This window comes from Lolium perenne, chromosome 6, assembly GCF_019359855.2.
Source record: "Lolium perenne isolate Kyuss_39 chromosome 6, Kyuss_2.0, whole genome shotgun sequence".
In the NCBI taxonomy this organism is placed as follows: domain Eukaryota; kingdom Viridiplantae; phylum Streptophyta; class Magnoliopsida; order Poales; family Poaceae; genus Lolium; species Lolium perenne.
Window position 1 is genome coordinate 91,882,499 of NC_067249.2, and position 23,529 is coordinate 91,906,027.

The 23,529-nt window shown below is 50.2% G+C and overlaps 1 protein-coding gene across 1 annotated transcript; it reads left to right on the forward strand.

Annotated features, from left to right (window-relative positions):
- The first annotated feature begins 8,589 nt into the window (after positions 1-8,589).
- Positions 8,590-11,547, forward strand: LOC127320932 (uncharacterized). The gene has a single exon (XM_051349995.2). The coding sequence runs from the start codon at positions 8,608-8,610 to the stop codon at positions 11,353-11,355; it is 2,748 nt and encodes a 915-aa protein (XP_051205955.2). The 5' UTR covers positions 8,590-8,607; the 3' UTR covers positions 11,356-11,547.
- The last annotated feature ends 11,982 nt before the right edge of the window (positions 11,548-23,529 follow it).

Below are 23,529 nucleotides of genomic sequence, written 5' to 3' on the forward strand. Positions count from 1 at the left end.
GCCAGCGACGATGATGACGGCGACTACGACGACTACAGTGGCGACTACTACAGGGCTAGGCACGAGTATGACTGAATGACTCCAACAGTAGAATTTGGCCATGTATCTTTAATTTTCAGTTAAGCTATGTACTTTTAATTCGAGTTCAATCGTAATAAAATTTTATTCCCGCCCTTTCTTTCCCGCCTTTTTTCTCCCACGCGCGGCGTCGTGGCGGGAAAGTTTCCCGCGCGGACGACGGGAGTAAAGAAAAGAAATAGTAAACAAAAAAGAAAAATAAGAAATAGAAAAAGAAATAGAAAATAAGAAATAGAAAAATAAATAGAAAATAAGAAATAGAAAAGAAAAGAAAAAGAAAAAGAAAAAGAAAAGAAAAAGAAACAGTAAATAAGAAATAGAAAAATGAACATAAAGGAAATAGAAAAAGAAAAGAAAAAGAAACAGTAAATAAGAAATAGAAAAAGAAATAGAAAATAAGAAATAGAAAAGAAAAAAAAGAAACATAAAAGAAAAAGAAAAAGAAACAGTAAATAAGAAATAGAAAAAGAAATAGAAAATAAGAAATAGAAAAACAAATAGAAAATAAGAAATAGAAAAAGAAATAGAAAATAAGAAATAGAAAAGAAAACAAAAAGAAACAGAAAAGAAAAAGAAAAGAAAAAGAAACAGTAAATAAGATTTAGAAAAAGAAATAGAAAACAGCAAAACAAAAAGAAAACAGCAAAAGAAAAAGAAAACAAAAAAATGAATTTGGTACCGGTTGGTATCACCAACCGGTACGAAAGGCCTTTCGTACCGGTTGGTGGTACCAACCGGTACCAAAGGGCTATCCCCCTTGTTAGGACTTAGCACGCGCGGGGCAAAATTTCCCAATTCCTTCTTCCACGCGCCAGAGACCTCACCGAAGCCGACGCCGACTCCGTCATCGCCGTCGCCATAGCGGCCGCCGTCGCCATCGCCATCGCCCTCGCCCTCGCCGTAGCCGCCGCCGTCGCCCTCACCGAAGCCGCCGCCGTCGTCGCCGCGTCGCGCCGCGCCGCTCCACCTCTCCCCGCCGCCGTCGCCCTCACCGAGGTGAGCACCCCGGCCCTCCTCTCCCTCCCTCGCCTCGCCTCCCTCGCGTCGCCTCCTGGCCGCCGCGCGCCTCGCCGGGAGGAGCCCGCGCGCGCGCCGACCGCCGCGCGCGGTCGCCGCCGACCTCCTCACGCACGCGCTAGGTGTTCGAGGAAATGCCCGCGTGGCCGTCGTACTCGTAGCAGCGGTACTCGCGGCGGTGGATGAACTGCGCGGCGCGGCCGTTGTCCTCGGCGATGGAGGCTGCGAGGGTGCGGACGTTGAGCAGCTTGCCGTGCATCCGGGCGGCTGCGGCGGCGGCGTCCTCCCGGCGGACGAAGAGGACGAAGGCAACGCCCTTGCTGCGGCGGGGAGGCGCGGTCCTTGAGGACGGTGACGCGGGCGACCTTGCCGAAGCGGGAGAAGAGCCCGCCCGAGCCGCTGCCGCCCCTGCCGGGCTTGCCGCCCCCGCCGTGGGCGCCGGAAGCGCCGGTGGCGGCGGAGGAGGAGTTGGAGGAGGGCAGCGGGTAGCGGTAGAGGAAGCTGTCGTCCTCGCCGTCGGAGTCGGAGCCCTGCCGCCGCCGGTGAGACATTGTTATTAGCTATTTCCCCAATGCCCCACTTTCTGAGGCTATTTCGGTGCTGTCACGCAAGGGGCGCACGGTGTTGCTGTCCATGCTCCAGTGTTAAGTTGATATCTCATGCTTCTAGAATTAGTGGAGTTCATTTTTCAGTAATGAGTTCCTTCTGGAGTTGAGGCATTTAAAAAAGATGTGCATTGTTGCTCCCAGCTGAGTTTTTTATATGTGTTTATCTTACATAACTGAGTACTCAGTTCTGGACATTTGCAAGATGAGGATACTCTGATGTATTTTTCATATAGTTATTCATATGTGGTATAGGGAAAAAATGACAGTGGGATGCATACCTACACCTCTATAATCTGAGTGTAGATTATTCAGACATAACATGCACTGACGGGTATAACTAACTGGGATTTCTTATATGTTAGGTAGTATCCTAGCCACACCGCTCACAGCTCTGGGGCGCGCCGCCGAGTAGTGTTAGGGTCGAGAAGAGCCAGAGGGCGCGCCGCCGAGTAGTGTTAGGGTCGAGAAGAGCGAGAGGGGGAGGGGGAACGCCGAGTAGTGTTAGGGTCGAGAAGAGCGAGAGGAGGAGGGGGAACGCCGAGTCCGTAAACGTGGCGCCGCGACATCGAGTCAATTGTTATCCATCTAGCAATCTGTTATATGATCATGACATGATGAATGAAATACAATTGCTTTCTTAATTTTGTAGTGACATTGAGGTATGGAGGACGGCACCTTCGTCCGAGATGAGGAGGGGGAAGAAGCGGTGCAGAAATTGATCTATGAGAGTGCCCGTGATCCGGAACCCGACGATGGAGATGACAACGAGTTCCAAGACTTTCTGAATGATTTCGGCGAGGGACTTGAGTCTGAACAAGTTAGAAAAGACAATGAAGTGTCCATCACAAACTCCGGCGAGGTGTATATCTTTGTATCAATTAGTCTATGTTCATCCCTAGATGCATTCATTTATTTGTATTGCACTTATTAACGAATAATTTTTTTCTTTTAGCCTTCTGGATCATCGAGCAAGTCTGTTAGAACAAAACGAGGCCCGACGCGGGTGCTAAAGGGCGAGGGCAGGTTAGCCCTCACGGCATTCAAGGATAATGGTGAACTAGCATCCCAAGGAGTTTTGCCGCAAATTTACAAGTCAAGCCGGAGTCATTGTTAGGGACCATGTACTGATCAGCATTCAAGAGTGGCATAAGCCGAAGAACGCGGAGAGTGGTGCTAGTTATGTCAACGACACGATGAAAAAATTTCTTTGGGACACGCTATTGACAAAGTTCAGCCTACCGGAAGACATGACGGAAGGCCAGAAGAATAAAGTCAAGGAATGGACATTGAAGAAGATGGCCATACAATTCCAGACCTGGAAGAAAAATTTATGGGACAAATATAAGAATGAAGATCCAGTATTCGATGATAATCTAGTGAAGATAAAAGATCACTGGCCCGCATTTAAGGAGTATAAGCAATCGTCTACTTTTGTGTCCCGATCGAAGAAAAATACCAAAAATGCTTCAAAGAAGAAACTTCCGCATCATTTGGGGTCAGGTGGCTACAAGAGTGCCATTCCTAAGTGGACAGCGTTTGAGAATAAACTGATGGATGCAAGAATCACTCCACAGACATGGGACTGGCCCGAACGGTCCAAGTTCTGGTTGTTCGCTCATGGGGCAGGGTTGGACCCAAAGACAGGGTTGATCGTTGCGAAGGGAAAATGGAAGGAAAAAATTAAGGCAATTGTACCGAAGCTTGTAGATGCAATTGAAAAGGCCAGAAAGGGAGAGTACAATCCCGATCGAGAGAATGACGAGCTGACACTCGCTCTGGGGAACCCTGAACACGTTGGACGGGTACGAGCTCGCCCAGGTCTCACCATGAAGGAAGCGTGGCCGGACAGCGCTGACACTTATAGAAGCCGTTCGCGAAAGAAGAAGAAGGACGCCGACATTGTAACGGAATTGTTAACTAGGGTGGAGGCTCTTGAGAGAAATCAGAGGGCACCTGATCAGCCGCTGTTTCTACAGGATCCACAAGCCGATGCTGCCCCATCTTAGCGAAGAAGCAGTGTCGGTTCCTCGCATCTTGACGGATGTGGAGGAAGCTACCCCGTGGATTATGTCACGGAGAAGACAGATTGCGAGCTACATATGTTATTCAGGACCGCGTCCGTTAAGGTGGCGGTCGGCTATGTGTACCCAAGTGAAGATGGAGCAATGCACCATCATATGCCCATTCCACCTGGCTGTGTTCGTGTCGGGGCGGATGAAGTTGTTCCGGGTTTTGAAACAATGGAGCTTGATATTCCTAGAGGTGAAGATGAGAGGACACTGGCCGATGTCAAGCACGGTTTCGCCCTATGGCCGAAGAAGTACATCGTCCTTTTGCAAAGGCCGCCGACTCCTACACATGAGCAGCAAATGCCATCGACTCCTCCTGGTGGCAATCCTGGTGAGCAGCCAAGTCCACACCTACCTGAGAGGGACCCCAGCGTGAGTCCACCATCTCGAGATCCTCCGCGTAAGACAGCGTCCGTTAAGCGGAACGGTACGCCGCCTAGGAAGAAAGCTAGAAAGGAGAAAGAACTGCCGCCTACTGAGAAGTTACCTTGGGAAAAAACTCTAGAGGAAAACGCGGAGGCCGTTCAGGCCGACTTGAAGAAATTTTTTGCACCGAAAGTGCCAGAGATACCTTTCGAGAAGACACTAGATTCGGTGAAAGTTGTGCGTACCATTGAGAATCTATATGACCCTGTACCATCGCCGCCATCTGACTATGCGCGTTCTATTGAAAGGTCGTATGACAAGATGATCGAGGCGACAAAACCCGTTAAATCGGGTATCAGGGAGATAAAAGGGATACACCAAGTCTACCAGCTCGGACAACAACCCGTTCAATCGGTCGCCCCTCTCAAGGTGTTTGACGGGAAGACCGTTCAAAGTTCTCGACAAGACACAACTGATTACGCCTTCGCTGAACGAGCATATCAATTTGTTCAAGGGAAAGATTTGGTCGAGAATCTCAGGAAGGTACCAACATGTATGCGTAACTTGCATTCGTGGTACCTTAATGCCTCAAAGGAAGGGATCGAGACTATCATGGTGCGAGTTAGGGAAGAGCACTACTTCCAGGAGTACTGTGTGAACGTTGACTTCGCCGAACTCTTTCAGTTATACAATCTCCGGGCCCTCGACAAATCAATCATCAGTTGCTATTGTCTGTAAGTGATTTATTTATTTAATTTGAGAAGTCTTTAGCTCAGCTCGTTCATTGTCTGCAGATTATAATCTTTTGTGCGCTATATTATGCAGATCGAAGATGCTCGAATGCAAAAGGGACGATATCACAGACATTGGGTTCATTGACCCGCACACAATGCATGTTAAAACCATATAAAATCCCCTCTATAACAAGGATACACCGCAGACTTTGCTAAGGTTTTTAAAGCGACAACGTGACAAAAAGCTAATAATTTGGCCTTACAACTTCGAGTGAGTCTTACTGTCTTATAACACATTATATTTTGCTCACCGTATGTCAAAATTTTAACTAATGACTTATATATATGACACTACATATTGAAACGTGCGTAGGTTTTACTTTATTCTTCTCGTCATCAATATGGAAATTGGAGAAGTTGAAGTCTTTGACTCACTAAGCAAAAAATCGGAACTATACGTGTCTTGTTATTTAATGCTCAGAAGGTAATTTTAATTCTTATCGGTTTGTTTCGTTAATTTCCTGCTTTGAACTAATTGATGACTCTTTTATGCATTTTCTTTTGTCGAGCAGCGTATGGCAAACTTTTATCAAGGAAGATAAGTCCCGTGAATGGACACCGAAGCTGCGATGGCGTGCAAAAGTAAGTAGTACTACCTAGGTCCACACACCTTTAATTATCATACTTGACTATTGTTTGATTGAATTATATTCTTGTAAAGAAATGCCCGCAACAACCACAAGGGACCGATCTCTGTGGATTCTTCGTTTGCTAGTACATCCGCAGAATTATCAGCGAGAGAACGAATAATGAAAGAAATAAAGAGGTACAAAAACAATCTTCACAAATTTGTTTTCTTATCATAAGTTGTGCTGAGTTTCAGTAATAGTTGTTTCATGTATTCATTTGTATCTTATTCTTTTATAGTTGGCAAGAAAGCGGAACAAGCTCTCAATCGATGACCGCTTCATAGCAATAGGCGAGGAATTGGCGGGATTTTTCCTTCGGGACGTCATACCACCATTCGCAGAGTACCACTATGAATGAAGATGTACATGTTACATATATAGTTGACTCGAAGAGTACCACTATGCTACATGTAATAGACATATATAGAGTACGCCTCGGAGAGTACCACTATGCATGAAGATCGATCTTCATGCATAGTGCTACTTAATTTGCGATCTTATGCAATTACATGTGTGTTATATTATATGCACCAACTTGCTATGCATCATCTTGATCTTCATGTACTACCTAAACCCAAACGCGTTTCTGGTGCATCGACGCGATATGAAACAACCGATATCCCTAAACCCCTCCAAAAACCCTAAAAATCCAATTCTCTGCCGCAATGAAGATTTGGGCAAATTCCTACCGCATGGTGGGAACCTTTGGTACCGGTTCGTATTACCAACCGGTACCAAAGCTTCTTGGCCCTGAGCTCTCCTGGTGGCCCACGTGGAGGCCCCTTTTATACCGGTTCGTAAGCAACCGGTACGAAAGGGGGGGGCTTTAGTGCCGGATAATTAATACCGGTTTCTCAATCGGTACGAATGCCCCTCTGGAACCGGTATAGATGAGCGTTTTTCTACCAGTGGTAGGTTTAGAACTTGTAATTTAGTAGGATTGGTGGTGTTGTCTTGTCTGCGCGTGTATATAAGTACACGGTCAGACCTGTAAGCTGTACCACCGTGAGTTGAGATCAATAAACAAAACACAAGGACCGATACGGCCCTTTGGTGATCAGATTGTTTTGTGTTATGTTGCGGAAGTACTAGCTAGCTGAATCGTATCAATCGATTAGAGGCTAGCTGATTTGGTGTACGAGTACATCCAGGCGGAAGTGCGTGCGTCTCGCAGAAATCACTTCGTCGTCGTACGTCGGAAAGTACTCGACGTACAGGGCTGTGTTTGGTATCAGATCGGCGAAAGTACTGTCGGGTCTGGACCAACACCCACAATACTCCCTCTGTTCATAATTAGTTTGCATTCAAGATTTAGTCAAAGTCAAACTTTGTAAAATTTGATTAAATATTTACAAAAAATATCAACATTCACAATGTAAAATTATAGCATTTGAATCACCATAAGCTATATTTTCATACTATGTGCATCTGGTATTATAGTTGATATTTTTCACTACAATTATGGTCAAACTATTACGTCCTCGCGATAACGAGCGTAACGGGTAGCTGTGCGAGGTCGGTGGCCGCTCCTTTGTCGGCTTCCGTCCTCTGGGTTTGGTCACTGTGTCGCCAAGACGGCACACACGTTTTGGGTATGGGGGTGAGAGAGAAGAAATGAGATGAGAAATAGATTTCTTATTGCCTGCTTAAAAATATTACAATCCGTATGTTTATATAGTAGTTCTATCTAGCAGGATAGGGCTCAAAGACATCTTGAACTTCTAAACACACACGTACTAGCTTCAAAACTCTGACGCTTTCCAAACTAATTTTGAATCTGACGTGATATCTTTGTACTGCTATGCTTCAGCCACCAGCCGTAGACTTCCTTGTATAAGTCTTTCCCCACATAACACAAACTTAATAGTGCTTGACTTTAGAAAATGCTAGAACGCAATCTAATAAAAAACAGAGGGAGTACCATCTCTATTTTGATCTAGCCTGTGTGCATATATCAAATTGAACATGCTCGTTTGATGGAGCACCAATTCATGGTTGACGGCAGGTCTCATCTGTGCCCTGGAAAACCATGTTGTAATTTTCCTGCTAACAGTTTTGCAGTGGCAGCACATAAGCCGACGAAGCGATAGAAGATATGGTACTAGTACAAATTGCATGTTGGTAGTGGTAAAGGCCCCTAAGGTTTATTCATCGTGGTGGTTCGATGCCAATAAGTAGCAACTTGAGCAGAATGAGCGGAAATTAACTGTATTTGATCTAGTGCTCGAACCGATGAGAAGAAGTGAGAAATCTAGAATAGCTTGTTTTGCTTTGGATGCTCACACATCAACTGAGCTCGCCTGGTGCAGGAGCAGCTTCCAGTTTATTTATCTTGAGATACTTGTTGCCTCCGCGCCCTCCTGATGTAGGCATCTCAGATATGTACCACCTGCGAATCTAGCTGGTTGTCATGGCTGACAATGTCAAATCCACAGAAATGAGCAGCTGGAAGCTTGACAGCCAGAGCGGCGACTTGATCGGCCGGCCTTTCCTGGGTTTTGTGCTTCCAATGCAGTCTCAAATCTAGCTAGATCCTCCGCCCATTTGATCCGTGCTGCTACAGATGTGACACGGCCAAGGTAACCGCTATCTTCTGATGCCATCTCGATCATGTGCACCTGGCATTTTCGCCTGCTCCATTTGAAATCTGGCCAAGCTGTATTTCTCCTGGTCAACCCATTGCCCGTGTGGCCGTATTTGACAATTGCCCGGTGATCTAGGCCAAGATGCTGCGCGCGCGCGGAGAGCTGTGCAACATGTGAAATGTCAACGAGATTAGCAGAGAAACGCAGTGGGTTGCACTGCTGGTTTTTTACTTATGACAGATTCTTTCTCCCGCTCCTAGCTGACAGGAACAGGTGGTCCGGAGCTGACCTAAGAGTTAACAAGTGCAGGCCGGTGCGTGACGATGTCACAAGCTTCTGCTACTCGGATCTAGCTAAATTTGGCCAGTACCAAGACCACCACTACAAAGGCTAGCAGTGCCGCCCCTTCTGCACAGCCCCGTAAGCCAGCAAAAACAAAACAGCTCCTCTCTCACATTACTATGAGAATGGCGCTGCTGGTTCTAGCTCTATCCCTTCTGATTCTTGCCCTTGCTGCCCATGTGTCCCGAGCTGATGACAAAGGCTGGGCCGCCGGACATGGCAAGGGTAGATCAAATGGCGTAGGGCCGGTGAAAAATCCACATTGCCCTAAGCCTGGGCGTGGCCCGGATCCCCATGGTAACAATGGCCGCGGACCACCCAAAAATGAGTGCGACGATGAAGAATCATCACCCTTACCGCCTAATGGACCAGCCGGACCTCCCCCTGAACAAGGTAATGGTTCGCCGCCACCTACTTCATCCCCATCGTATTCCCCTCCCATGGTTCCAACCGATCAAACTAATACCCAATCACCATCACCACCATTATATTCTAGTCCCCCGACTACACCTCTACCCTACAAACCCATCGATCCTCCACCACCACCATCATCTAGCCCACCATCACTAGCACCAGCCATCCAACCAACACCTCCATCCAGTCCTCCAGTTACACCTCCACCCGATGAACCTAACAATCAATCGCCACCGCCTCAATCGAATCCTCCATTGAATGTCCCACTGCCTCCATCTAGCCCACTTGTGTCACCTCCAATGGATCCAACTATTGAGCAACCTCCTCCATCTCCAACCACTAATGCTACACCCCCACCGCCACCCTCTAGCCCATCTGCCACATCTCCAACAAACTCAAACAATGAGCACGTCCCTCCATCGCCGCCGCCATCAAGTCCACCAATAGCTCTATCAAGTCCTCCACTGCCGTCATCAAGTCCAACAATCGCTCCAATTACTCCACCACCGCCATTGTCTAGTCCTTCTGCTACACCTCCAATATACCAACCTAATGACCAACCCCCTCCCCCTCCATCATCATCTACTCCGACACCAACAGCTCTAGAAAGTCAACCACCTCCATCAAGTCCACCAGAAATAGCTCCAGCTACTGCTCCACCACCTTCATTTAGCCCCCCTACGGAAGCTCCAGCGCAGGAAGCCAGTGACCACTACCCTCCACCACCGCCATTGTCTAGCCCCCCTGTTGCACCTCCAATATACCAAGCTAATGACCAACCCCCTGCCCCTCCAGCATCATTTAGTCCGCCACCAATAGCTCTAGCAAGTCCACCCCCGCCATCGGATCCACCAGAAATATCTCAAGCTACTCCACCACCACCTTCGTTTAGCCCACCCACGGAAGCTCCAACATATGAAGCCAATGACCACTACCCTCCACCACCGCCATTGTCGAGCCCTCTTGCTACACCTCCAATATACCAAGCTAATGACCAACCCCCTCCCCCTCCAACTTCATATACTCCGCAACCTATAGATTTAGCAAGTCCACCACTTCCATCAAGTCCACCAGAAATAGCTCCAACTACTCCTCCACCACCTCCATTTAGCCCCGCTATGGAAGCTCCAACGTATGAAAATTACCCTCCACCATCGCCATTGTTTATCCCTCCAGCTACACCTCCAATATACCAAGGTAATAACCAACCCCCTCCCCCTCCAACATCATCTACTCCGCCACCAATAGCTCTAGCAAGTCCACCATCTCCATCAATTCCACCGGAAATAACTCCAGCTGCTCCTCCACCACCTCCGTTTAGCCCCCCTATGGAAGCTCCAACGTATGAGGCTAATGACCACTACCCTCCACCACCGCCATCATATAGTCCACCATTATCTCTAGTCAGTCCTCCACCACCATTGTTAAGTCCACCAATCATCCCTCCAACGAATTCCCCACCACCGTCATTGACTCCACCATCGTCAAGTCAACCGGGAAGCACTACAACGCCACCCCCATCTAGTCTAGCAGTACCTCCAACGTACAAAGCTAGCAACCAACCACCACCTCCTCCTTTCAATCCTCCATCATCTCCGTCCAGTCCTCCTGCTCCACCGCCAACATACCAAGCTCACGAGCCGTCTCCGGATCCACCACCATCATCTAGCTCTCCACCAATAGCTCCCTCTACTTCCACACCAGACACATATAGTCCATTTACTCCCCCTCTACCTGCACCTAGTGCTCCATCTAGTCCTCCACCACCTGCAATGCCTAATCAGATGCCACCACCTCCGACCAGTGCTCCATCTAATCCTCCACCACCTCTCACTAACCCTCCCGCTACACCTCCAGCCCACCAAGCTAATGATAAGCCACCTCCTACACCGTCATCATCTAGTACCCCATCACCTTGGTCTAGTCCGCCAGCAACACCACCATCACTGCCAATAATTTCGCCCGCCACACCTCCAACATACCAAGTTAACCAACCACCGCCACCACCACCTAATCCCCTTGCAACACCTCCAACATCTGAAGGTAATAACCAATCACCACCTCCACCACATCTTAGCCCCCATGTCACACCTCCGAATAATCAAGCTAATGGCCAACCACCACCTAACCCCTCGGCAACAACTCCTCCACCCGGCCCTCCTACTGGTACTAACGGATGGGTGCAAGTTCATAACTTCCACGACACCTTGTATTGGCAAATTGGGCGCTTTGCGGTGTTAATATTCAAGCTCGTAAACAAGAAGGACATTTCCCTAGTCGATGTGCTATACGTGAGCATGCAACCTGCGGGAATTGGCAGCAACTACTTCCTCGTGATAAAAGCTGCAGATGAATATAAGAAGGTCGGCAAGTATAATGTGCTCGTGTGGGGTGTGGCCGGGTCAACAGCACAACCATGGAAATTATTGTCATTCCAATTTGTGGGGTACTAAACACACAATGAAGATATTAATTTAAATCTAGTCAGTGCCATTGAATAGCAGTTTAGGGGAAAGATACATAGAAACTGTAAGGTCAAGGTGCACAGGTTCTTACATTACTTAATCATTGTAGCAACGTGGGTTGTGATCCTTCTATATGATTTTCATTTCAATGGTAAATTTTGTTTTTGTTCTTCCGAATTACCCTGAGACTCACGTACTACTAGTAGAGCTGCAACTAGGTTAGGTTTTATTTTATTTTATTCAAAAGACTTTACATTTAATCAGCATAGGAGAGTAAGCTTCGCTAGTGTATAATAACCTATGTTTGCATACCTATTACTTTTTTACATGAATAACTTCAAGCATACAGGGTGCATAACATACAGACATGTGATGCTAGCTTGTGGATCCTAAGGAAATGAATGGTTTTGACACATCCTGCCTCTAGCACGACATGCGAGCGCGTCTTCATCCATATCATCTGCTACAACCGCGTACCATTTTTTAGTTCTAAAGCAGTCGATCCTGCCATCCGATTAAATAAAATATGGTGTTTAATTACAGAAGTCTTTGCCGGAGCAAAGATAGTAACCCAACAAGATTAAAAACAAGAGAGTGGGCAAAAGTCCTCTGCGAGATCTCCTCCCAAACTAGATGAGCCACCATGTCCGGTTGCAACGCCTTATTGTGGAATACCCGCCCAGTCCTCTCCTTCCAAATTCCCCACATGGTGTATCCCTCCGCTTTCCTTTAGGAATCCCCATCATCACCATGCCGTCCCACCAAGAGTCGATGTTGTGTCCCAAGGAGGGGCCACTCCAATTTTGGCTTTCCACTCGAAGATTTTCTCCCTAACCAACTTGGAGAAGCTGCAATCCAACGGGTGTTGCGCTGTTGGGTCATGAGGCCATCCCCGAATAGCCAGATTCTCTGCCTTCAAAATATTTCCATGCCGCACCAACCAAGCAAAGAAATGACACTTTGGCTCCGCGTGTGGCTTGCAAACCTTTACCGTTCTAAAGGGCGAGAAGGCTCCAGTGAACTGACAGCGATATGCTGAGGCTGTGGAGGATCCCCAAGGTTGTCCATCTCGAGGGGATGGCATCGGGGCGAGGCTGTAGTTGTACCTCCTGGAGTGCGGCCCAAAGCACCACGAACTGGGAGAGTTGCGTCGGCCTGGAGAGGTGGAAAAGAGAACGCATCCAATTCCTATCTTGGAGCTCCTTTTGGACCGATCTAGACTTCCTCGTTGCAATAGAGAAAAGGTCGGAAAATTGCAGCTTCAGAGCACCTCCGGGCATCCAACGATAATTATGTCTTTGCACTGTCTCCAATGGAAATATCCGTAGATGCTCTGAACAGATCCATGTCACCTGCATCACAAGCGAGAGCCATACCTTGCCAAGGGTGCGACTCATCCGTCCATGCAAACCAAGGCCGCCGTAGTGTCATAGCCCCACCAAACTTCTCGATGTTGAAAATACCCAGCCCGCCTAACTCCTTTGGTCTACAAACCGAGCTCAAATTAACCAAAGAGTGTGGGAGGGATTCTGGAGCCGCCCCTGGCTTCATCCAAAGGAAGCTGCGTTTTATTCTCTCGATTCTTCTGATGATCCTCGTCGGGAGGTTGAAAACTGCAAGGTGGTAGATAACCATACCCAAGAGAACGGATTGGTAAAGAAGAACCCTTCCCGCTTTGGTGAAGTTCTTGCTCCACCACCCAGCCATCCTGACGCCAAGCTTATCGACGAGAGGCTGAAAATGGATTTCCTTGAGCCGGAAGTGGTGCAGCGGCAGCCCAAGGCACGTGCAAGGGAAAACGCCCCGCTTGGACGGGAAAATTGCAACACCTATGAAATATTCTCCTCAGCGCACCTTACTGGGAAGGCTTTGGATTTTCCCAAAAAAAATTGTAGCCCGCTTGCACCACCAAAGTTGTCCAAGATCTCGCGAACCACTCTAATGTCATGTGGGTTGGAACCCACAAAAAGGCCCACGTCTTCCGCGTAAAGAGACACGGTGAAGCATACATGACGCTGATGAATCGGCTGTAGGATACCCTCTTGAGTACCAAGCCGGAATAGGTGATGGAGAGGATCAATTGCCAAAATAACTAACATGGGAGAGATTGGGTCTCCCTGGAGTAGCCCCCGAGCATGCAGAATCTGTGGCCCTGGCTTCCCATTGGGCAAGATCCTGGAGAAAGCCGAAGATAGCAACATGCAGATCCATCTTCACCATCTATGGCCAAACCCCAACCGCTCCAACAGTTCCAACAAATACGGCCATCTCACCATGTCAAAGCCTTTGCAATATCTAGCTTGAGGAAGAACCCCGAATTATTTTCCTTGAACATTTATTTGATCAAACCTTGCACATGGAGAAAATTGTCGTGGATGCATCTCTTCTTGATGAATGCAATTGGCTATGTGATGGGGATGTGCCCAATGGGGTGCACCATTGGGCTCACTCGCCGAGGTGATGATGGGCTAGAAGGCCTCCAGTCGCTCATGACGACTGGGCTTAAACCCCGGTCGACTGGGCCTAAACCCCAAGGAGCGAGGCGACTGACCCGCATGCCCGTGCGACTGAGGCGCTTGAAGACTTGGGCGCGGTACAAAGGATCCCTGCCTTATAGTGGTCGGTTTAGATACGATCTTATTTCGTGTAACCCTAGATCGAGGGATGACTATATAACCCCCTGGGCTAAACCCTGGAACGGATCCAATCTCGCCATATTCCATCTCCATAGCTCCTAGTCCCCACGCCGACTAGCTGAGCACCCCCATTGTAAACTCTATCAAAGCAATACAACCAAGCAGGACATAGGCCTTTTACTCCTCGGGAGGGGCTGAACCTGGGTGAAACCCGTGTCCCTGTGCACCTCGATCCGAAGATGGCTACGCTTCCCTTGCCCGCATCGATGAAGTGCTAAACCTTTGTCGGCTATGTCGGTATCACCGACTCCGCCGAAGTCCGCCCGACCAGCTGCACGAGCCCTATGTGCCAGGCCAGCTTCTCACCGGCACTCTCCCGCTTTCGGTGGAAACCTACATCGAGGATGAGTCGGCCCTGCAGGACGACGACGACTCGGTGGCTACGACATCAGTCACCGGGTCCATTGTCGCGGTGTCGGTCGCCGATTCCATCACCCCGGTCTCCAACCCAGGCGACTTCGAGGATAACTCCATCTCCTGATCTTCGACAGCGACTGGGAGACCGACTCTGTCGAGGCACCGCTGTACCGCCACATCGCCGTGTTCATGGCCAACGACGACCCGCTGCCGCCGCCCGAGCCATTCACCATGCTGCTCCCAGCGAGGGCGATTGCAACCGATGTCGAGGCGCACCGCGTGGCCCTCGAAGAGCAGAGGAAGAAGGAGCTCGTGGAGCGGCAGAAGTTCCGTGTGGAGCCAGACTTGGCGACGGCGATGTCACTTCACAACCAATGACGCACTCGCTAGCGCATCGAACGCGGCCTTAAGCAGGGCTTCCATAGCACTCGCCTAAACTTTGATGACCCACACGAAGCGGCCCGAGCCGGAAATGACGACGCCCCGGAGACGAGCCGAGCGGCCGCTGATTGAGCAGGCAGAAACCGAGGGGCTCCTCCACCACCTTATTCACCACCACCACACACCGGGGGCCACACGATCCCCCCGCTAGAGGTCGACACCAATGGACTCTCTCTCCACTCATCACCGATGGTCAACGTCGTCGCCGCGCAAGCCTCCCTCACCCATCTCGCTGACAACGATGCCGATCCAACGCACGAAGGCTCTAGTCGCCAAAGCCCTCAAGCAGCAGTACACAACCCAAGACTCTCAGAAGCGCCTCTATTCGCGCTCGTCGGTGAGTCGCACGACCTCATTCGCCGCAGCGTACGCCAACCGCGTGGTTGCCAATGTCAACAACTGCTCGCCATCGGAGCCGCGCGCCATTCGGTCGACCAACAACCCAGTCGACCTGCGCCCTCGCGAGCGATGGTCGCCGCCAGCGGACAGCCAATCGACGTGCACACGCACATGATGAATGACCAAGCCTGGCGTGAACGCAACCACCTCAATGCCAACTACAACGCCCGCCCTGACAACAGGCACGACGACCCAAACTAGGCGCACCAGAGCGCGTTCTCCCGGTTCGGCCCCACTTGCTTCGGTCCCATGATCCGAGGCAAAAAATATCCTGCCGGATTCAAAGGCCCCCGCGACATCGTGAAGTACAACACTTACCTTGACAATGCGGTCAGGATCGAATTCTACACCTTGGCGATGGGCATCCTCGGGCATTCCGAGCTACTCGCCGCTCGCTACCTGCCCCTCATGATGTATGGCGCGAATCGCCAGTGGTTCAACACCCTTTCTCTAAACAACATCAACTCGTGGGAGGAGGCCCGCACCGCCTTCATCCAGCACTTCGCCAACGCGTATGCCCGTGCCACCACCATCGAGGACCTGGATCGCTGTATCCAAGGACACCACGAATTGACTCGCCGATGGGTACAACGCTGGCAGGACATGTGGACAACCTCCAACGGGATCAACGCCGACGCCGCGATCTACTGCTTCAGGCGCTGCTGCCGCTACGAGCCCCTCGTCGCCAAGCTCAAGCAGATCGAGGGACCCCATCACCATGGCCGAGCTTTTTGACATAGTCCAGCGCTACGCCGATGAGGACCCCACGGTCGACTCCGACGACGAGTACGGCCAACGACGCAAGCGCCGCCCGGCTTGCAGTGACGGTCGCCGCAATGACTACCGTTTCGGCTGCACCCGCCCGGTGGTGGCAAGCGACGCAACAACCAGGGTGCCCACATTGACTTCATCACCAACGCTAGTTACGGGTAGCGCGACCCCAAGTACTCTCGCTGCGACAATCGTGGCCCACGAGAGGAGTGCCCTCCTAACAAGCGCTTCGACGCACAGAGCCTACTCGGCGCGCCCTGTATCTATAACATCAAGGAGGGGAAACCCTCCACGCATACGACTGCGAATTGCTTCTCACTCAAGAAAATCGAGAAAGCCCGCCGCACCAAGGAGAACGGAGGCGGTGACTAGCACAAGGATCACCACAAGGACCAGGGAAAGCCAAAGGACAACGCCTTCAGCTGCAGCGCCGGATCCCCTGCACACCTTCACCGGGGTCGGCGACCGATGCGACACGAAAGTCCTCTCTCGCGCGATGGCTATCAATGCAGTCGTCACGGAAGTCTCGCGCTGGCTTAACTGGTTCGAACAGAACATCACCTGGTGCCGGGACGACCACACTCCACACATCGAGTACCCAGGGCGAGTCGCCCTGATTGTCAAGCCCAACGTCGCCGACTATTGGCTCTCCAAGACTCTGATGGATGGGGGAAGCTCCATCAACATCATGTACTAGGACACCTTCCAGCGGCTCCAGCTACCCGACTCGCGCCTCGAAAGGACGAGCGTCAAGTTCCACAACATCGTCCACAGTCGGAAGGCCTACCCGGTAACATTCGGCACGCCGATGAACTATCACACCGAACGAATCTCCTTCGAGGAACCCCTACCACTGCGTCCTCGGCCGGCAGGTGTTCGCCAAGTTCATGGCCGCGCCGCACTACGCCTACAACATAATGAAGATGTCGGGCCCCCGCGGCGTCATCACCATCCGTGGAAGTCCAGAGATGGTCCTGGAGTGCGAGGACAACAACACCAAGATCGCTAACGCCATCATCACCACGAACGCAACAACGCCACCGAGCTTGCCAAGTACCCGATGGACAACAACAACCCCGCCATCCTAGAGAAGTCGACCGAGCTCCACTCGAAGTTGTTGACCTTCCAGGCCACGACCGATACACGCCGAGTCGACGTTGTATATGGTGATACTAGTAGACAAGTTACCATTGGGACGGGCCTATCCGCCAATAGGAAAGCACACTCATCAAGTTCCTCCATGAGAATCGAGATATCTTTGCATGGAAACCTTCTGATATGCCAGGTGTCCCGAGAGAACTTGCTTAGCATAAACTCCACGTCGACCCCACGGCGTGTCCTGACAAACAGACGATGCGACCCATGGGTGAAGAACGACGACGTGCAACCACCGAAGAAGTAAACCGGCTACTCGCCGCCAGATTCATCATGGAAATCAAGCACCCTAAGTGGCTGGCAAACCCAGTCCTGGTGCTGAAAAAGAATAAAATGTGGCGAATGTGTATCGACTACACTAGCCTCAATCAGGCCTGCCCCAAGGATCCGTTCGTCCTCCCGAATCGATTAGGTCATCGACGCAACTGATGGCTCAAAGTCTCTATGCTTCCTCGACGCTTAATCTAGGTACAACCAGATCAAGATGGTTGTTGAAGATCAAGAGAAGACGGCGTTCATCACACACCGCGCGTACTGCTCCACCGCCATGACATTCGGCCTCAGAAACACCGGAGCCACATACCAGTGGTGCATGCAGAACTACCTCGAGAAGAAAATCGGGCGCAACGTTCATATGTACATCGATGACATCATGGTCAAGTCATCTCGGAAGGACGACCTAGTTGCCGACCTCACCGAGACATTCGCCAACCTCCGGCGCTACCAGATCAAGCTGAATCCCCTTAACTGCACCTTCGGTGTACCGACAGGGTAGCTGCTTGGCTACGTCGTTTCCGCGAGAGGGATTGAAGCCAACCCAGAGAAGATATCAGCCGTCATGCGCATCACCAGGCCCGCATGCCTACTCGATGCTCAGAAGCTCGTCGGGCGGGTCGCCACTCTCAGTCGCTTCATCCCCCGACTCGGCGACAAGGCCATGCCTCTCTATCGCCTCTTGAAGAAGTCAGGCTCCTTAGAGTGGACGAGTGAAGCCCAGGAAGCCCTCAAGCCCCTCAAAGCAGCTCCCCAAAACACCCCAATCATCGCCGCACCACTACCCAAGGAACCCATACTCCTACATCGCCGCGTTGAATCGTGCCATCAGTGCAGTCATGGTCGTCGAGCGCAAGGAGGAAGGCAATGGGAAACTCGTACAACACCCGGTGTACTACATCAGCGAAGCGCTAACCGAGAAAGGTACCCACATTTCCAGAAGCTGGTCTACTCTGTGTTCTGGGCCCAACGACGACTGGCCCCGTACTTCCATGAGCACCCTGTCAAGGTCGTCGCATCGACTTCGATGTATGATATCATCCTCAACCGGGACGCGACCGGGCGGGTCGCCAAGTGGGTAGTCGAGCTCTTTGTCCACAACATCACCTACGAACCTCACCATGCCATCAAGTCCCAAGAACTCGCGGACTTCTTCATCGACTGGGAGGAGCATCAAAAAAACCCTCCCTGACTGAGAGCAAGCATTGGACCCTATACTTTGATGGCTAAAAGAACCTAGAGGGCGCCGGAGGAGGAATCCCCAAAAGGAGGCACAATGAGGTACGTCCTGTAGCTTTAGTTCAAGACCTGCACCAACAATGTGGCCGAGTATGAGGCACTCCTCCAGGGCATGTGCGTCGCCAAGGAAACGACACTAGTAGGAAAAGCCTTATAGGTGAGATCTTAGTTCTGTGGCGCACCACCCAAAAATGCGCCACAGAAAGTTATTTTGTGGCGCACCAGGCACGGTGCGCCACCGAAATAGCTTAATTTTGTGGCGCAGCAAGAATCCGTGCGCCACACAAACTTGGTGGGGCCCACACCGTGCCACCCTCAATCATTGGTTTCGCTATTTCTATGGCGCACTGCTCTTGGTGCGCCCCAGAAATAAGCTATTCTGTGGCGCACTGGCTCCGCTGCGCCACAGAAATAAGATATTCTGTGGCGCACCACCGCGGTGCGCCACAAAAATAAGCTATTCTGTGGCGCACTGGCTCCGCTGCGCCACAGAAATAAGGTATTCTGTGGCGCACTGTGTCAGGTGCGCCACAGAATTAGCGAACCAGATATACAAAAGTAGAGCCAACCTCCCACCTACCACACTACCCAAGCCATTCTTCTTCCTCCATCTAGCTCGTACCATTTTGGCCATACTTTTCACTTGCTTGGGTATTTATTGCACTTACTTTGGTTGATACATAATTGGAGTTGAGGAGAAGGCTCTCCATACTCTCTCCTCCTCTCCAACTCATCGATCGCGGTCTCGTCTCGGTATCGAATCTACAAGGTGAGTAGTTGGAGACGACATACATATACTTGGAGGAGACATGCATATGCTTCTAGACTTGTGTGGCCGTCGTGTGTATGGATGCTTGTTGCAGGTGAAGCGCTTGTGTGTGTGCCGGTGTGGTGCATGGATGTTTGCCGAAATGTTGACTCATGTCCGTTTCGGCAAATTTTGGCACTACCCATATGTCCTACCTTGAGGAGAGGTCATGCCGAATTTTTTCGCTCCATGTAATACCTTGAGGAGAGGTACGGCCCATGCATATGTGTGCATGTGTTGCAGTTCTAATTTCATGTTCTATGTATACCATTTGCAGGCAAGCATGGTCCTCTCGATGATTTCCGCTCGAATATGCTCCAGATAAGATGTCCGTGTCGATCATGCAAACTCGAGCGCTGGATCAACCCTGATTCCGGACAACTGGAGGAGCACCTACTGAGGCGCGGTTTCATGCAAGACAACCAGGCGCGGCCGGCCCCATCAAATGGTGCGCATGAAGACCATGTCGAGCGAGTCGACTATCATCATGAAGAAGACTATCATCATGTCGACGGAGACTATCATCATGAAGAAGAAGTCGGTGATGTCTACTCACGCTTCTTTTCCAGTAGACAGTGTTGGGCCTTCAAGAGCAGAGGTTTGTAGAACAGCAGCAAGTTTTCCCTTAAGTGGATCACCCAAGGTTTATCGAACTCAGGGAGGAAGAGGTCAAAGATATCCCTCTCATGCAACCCTGCAACCACAAAGCAAGAAGTCTCTTGTGTCCCCAACACACCTAATACACTTGTCAGATGTATAGGTGCACTAGTTCGGCGAAGAGATAGTGAAATACAGGTGGTATGAATATATATGAGCAGTAGTAACGGCACCAGAAAATAGCTTGATGCTACGACTGGCGTGTGATTGATGGTGGTAATATTGCAGGCAGTACAGATGCAGTAGAACAGTAAACAAGCAGCGATTTCATTATTTGGGAACAAGGCCTAGGGATCATACTTTCACTAGTGGACACTCTCAACATTGATCACATAACAGAATAAATAGATAAATGCTATACTCTACACTCTCTTGTTGGATGATGAACACCACTAATTGTGTAGGATTACACGAACCCTCAATGCCGGAGTTAACAAGCTCCACAATATTCGATATTCATGTTTAAATAACCTTAGAGTGCACGATAGATCAACACAATTATACCGAGTACTAACATAGCATGCACACCGTCACCGACAGACTATGAAAGGAGGAATAGATCACATCAATACCATCATAGTAAAAGCTAACTTCATAATCTACAAGAGATCACAATCATAGCATATACCAAGTACTTCATGATGCACACACTGTCAACATTACATCATGGAGGAGGAATAGACTACTTTAATAACATCACTAGAGTAGCACATAGATGAATTGTGATACAAAACTCATATGAATCTCAATTATGTAAGGCAGCTCATGAGATCATTGTATTGAAGTACATAGGAAGAGAGATTAACCACATAGCTACCGGTACAGCCCCTTAGCCTCGATGGAGAACTACTCCCTCCTCATGGGAGACAGCAGCGTTGATGAAGATGGCGGTGGAGATGGCAGCGGTGTCGATGGAGAAGCCTTCCGGGGGCACTTCCCCGTCCCGGCGGCGTGCCGGAACAGAGACTCCTGTCCCCCAGATCTTGGCTTCGCGATGGCGGCGGCTCTGGAAGGTTTCTCGTACCGTGGCTTTTCCGTATCGAAGACTTAGGTCAGGGGATTCTTATAGGCGAAGAGGCGGCGTCAGAAGGGGTCTGGGGCCACCAGACACTAGGGCGGCGCCCTCCCCCCCCTCTGGGCCGCGCCGCCACCATGTGTGGGCCCCCTGTGGCCCCTCTCTGGCGGCTCTCGGGTGTTCTGGAAGCTTCATGCAATCCTAAGACTCTGGGCGTTGATTTCGTCCAATTCCGAGAATATTTCCTTACTAGGATTTCTGAAACCAAAAACAGCAGAAAACAGGAACTGGCTCTTCGGCATCTCGTTAATAGGTTAGTTCCGGAAAATGCATAAATATGACATAAAGTATGCATAAAACATGTAGATATCATCAATAATGTGGCATGGAACATAAGAAATTATCGATACGTCGGAGACGTATCAGTCGGCGGAGAAGATCATCATGAAGAAGAAGATGCCGGCGGAGAAGATCATCATGATGAAGAAGAAGATTCCGGCGCGACCCCGCTAATCTTGGCCTTGCGGGACTCTCATGTTCAAGATCTGCTCCTCCAGGAGACGAGGAACGACAGAGCTGCAACCAGAGAGAGCCAAGATGTCGCAAATGGAGAAAGACGGGATGACTCCGATCTTTCCTGGGTGCCGTCCACAGGATACATGCTTGCATGTAACGCTTGATTATCTGCATATGAAGACGCAGAACAAGTGGACCGACTCCAGCTTCAGCAAGAACTTGAAATTCCGGCACGATGGTCTCCCGGGGGGAACACATTGCCAAGTAGTACCCAGGAGGCCAAGAAAGTCGTGTGCCCTATTGACCTACCGCACGAAAAATACCACGCCTGCATCAATGATTGCGTGATTTATCGGGGACAGTACAAGGACAGAACCACATGTCCGGTGTGCGGCCACATACGGTACAAGGTTGGGAAAAAGAAGGTACCTCGAAAAGTGGTATGGTACTTTCCTATCACTCTCCGTCTGAAGCGGTATTTCGTGGATCCTAAGGAAGCAAAGCTCATGCAATGGCACGCGGAAAGGGGAGAAGCCCGAAGAAGATCCGGAGATGGGCTATATGCTGACACACCCTTAAGACGCTGGCCAGTGGGAAGCCTTGGACATCGCCTTCCCTAGGTTCCGGGGCGACGCAAGGAACATCAGGCTGGGTATGAGCACCGATGGACTCAATCCGTTCGGCAACCAGAGTAGCATGCATAGCACCTGGCCTATGTTTGTATGGCCTTACAACCTACCCCCGTGGTTGTGCACCAAACAAAGGTACAAACACCTGAGTATTCTCATTCAGGGGCCGACACAACCAGGTGTCGACAAGCATTTGTATCTCGGGCTCCTGAAAGAGGAGTTAGACACGTTGTGGAACACGCCACCCCATACATGGGACGCCTATACTAGAAATTATTTTGATATGAGAGCTGCATTGATCACGACGGTCACGAACTATCCTGGTTACGCATATGTATCTGCCCAGGTCGGCCACGGATTCAACGGCTGTGTGAAGAGCATAGACGAGACCCCGCATCTACAGCTACCAAGGGATCCCGGGTCCTCGAAAACCGTTTACCCAGGTGCTCGAAGGTGGCGTCGCTTGGATCACCCGTGGAGAAAACGCGGTGATCTTTTCGATGGTAAAAATGAGCCCGATGGACCCCCACGCCTGAGGAGCGGCGCAGAAATCGACGATCTTCTGAAAAATTGGAAGGAGTGCCCAGCGCCGGGAAAGAAGCGACCGAAGCCAGAGCCGCTGCTCGGTGTATGGAAAGCAAGGTCTGTTTTCCACGACTTGGAGTACTGGAAGGTCCTCCACACGCCCCATAGCCTCGATGTCATGCACATTACGAAGAACGTTACCGAGAGTCTGCTTGGTACTCTTTGCAACTCAAAAAAGTCCAAGGATGGACCGAAAGCAAGATACGATCTGAAACATTTTGGCATCAGGAAAGATCTTCAAGCCCCCGATACTGATGATGACAACGACGGCGATGATGATGCTGATCAGACGGAAGGGACTCAATGTCTCCACAAAAGGGCTAAGAAGAACGCGGTGCTGCTTCCCGCTGCCTGCTTCACAACGATTCCGGAGGAGCTCGAGCAGTTTTTCAGGTGCCTCCTAGGAGTGAAAGTTCCTCACGGTTACTCGTTGAAGATAAGCAAATATCTGGACGTAGCGAAGAAGAGGTTCACCGGGATGAAGTCTCACGATTTCCACGTGCTCATGACGCAGATCCTTCCCGTTGCGATCCGAGGGATAATGGACGAGCACGTCTGTGATACGCTGTTTGGCCTTTGCAACTTTTTTGACGTTATCACCAGGAAGTCGATCGGTGTGAG

Coding starts and splice junctions, on each gene's coding strand:
- LOC127320932 (XM_051349995.2), top strand. CDS start 8,608: ATGAGAATGGCGCTGCTGGTTCTAGCTCTATCCCTTCTGATTCTTGCC.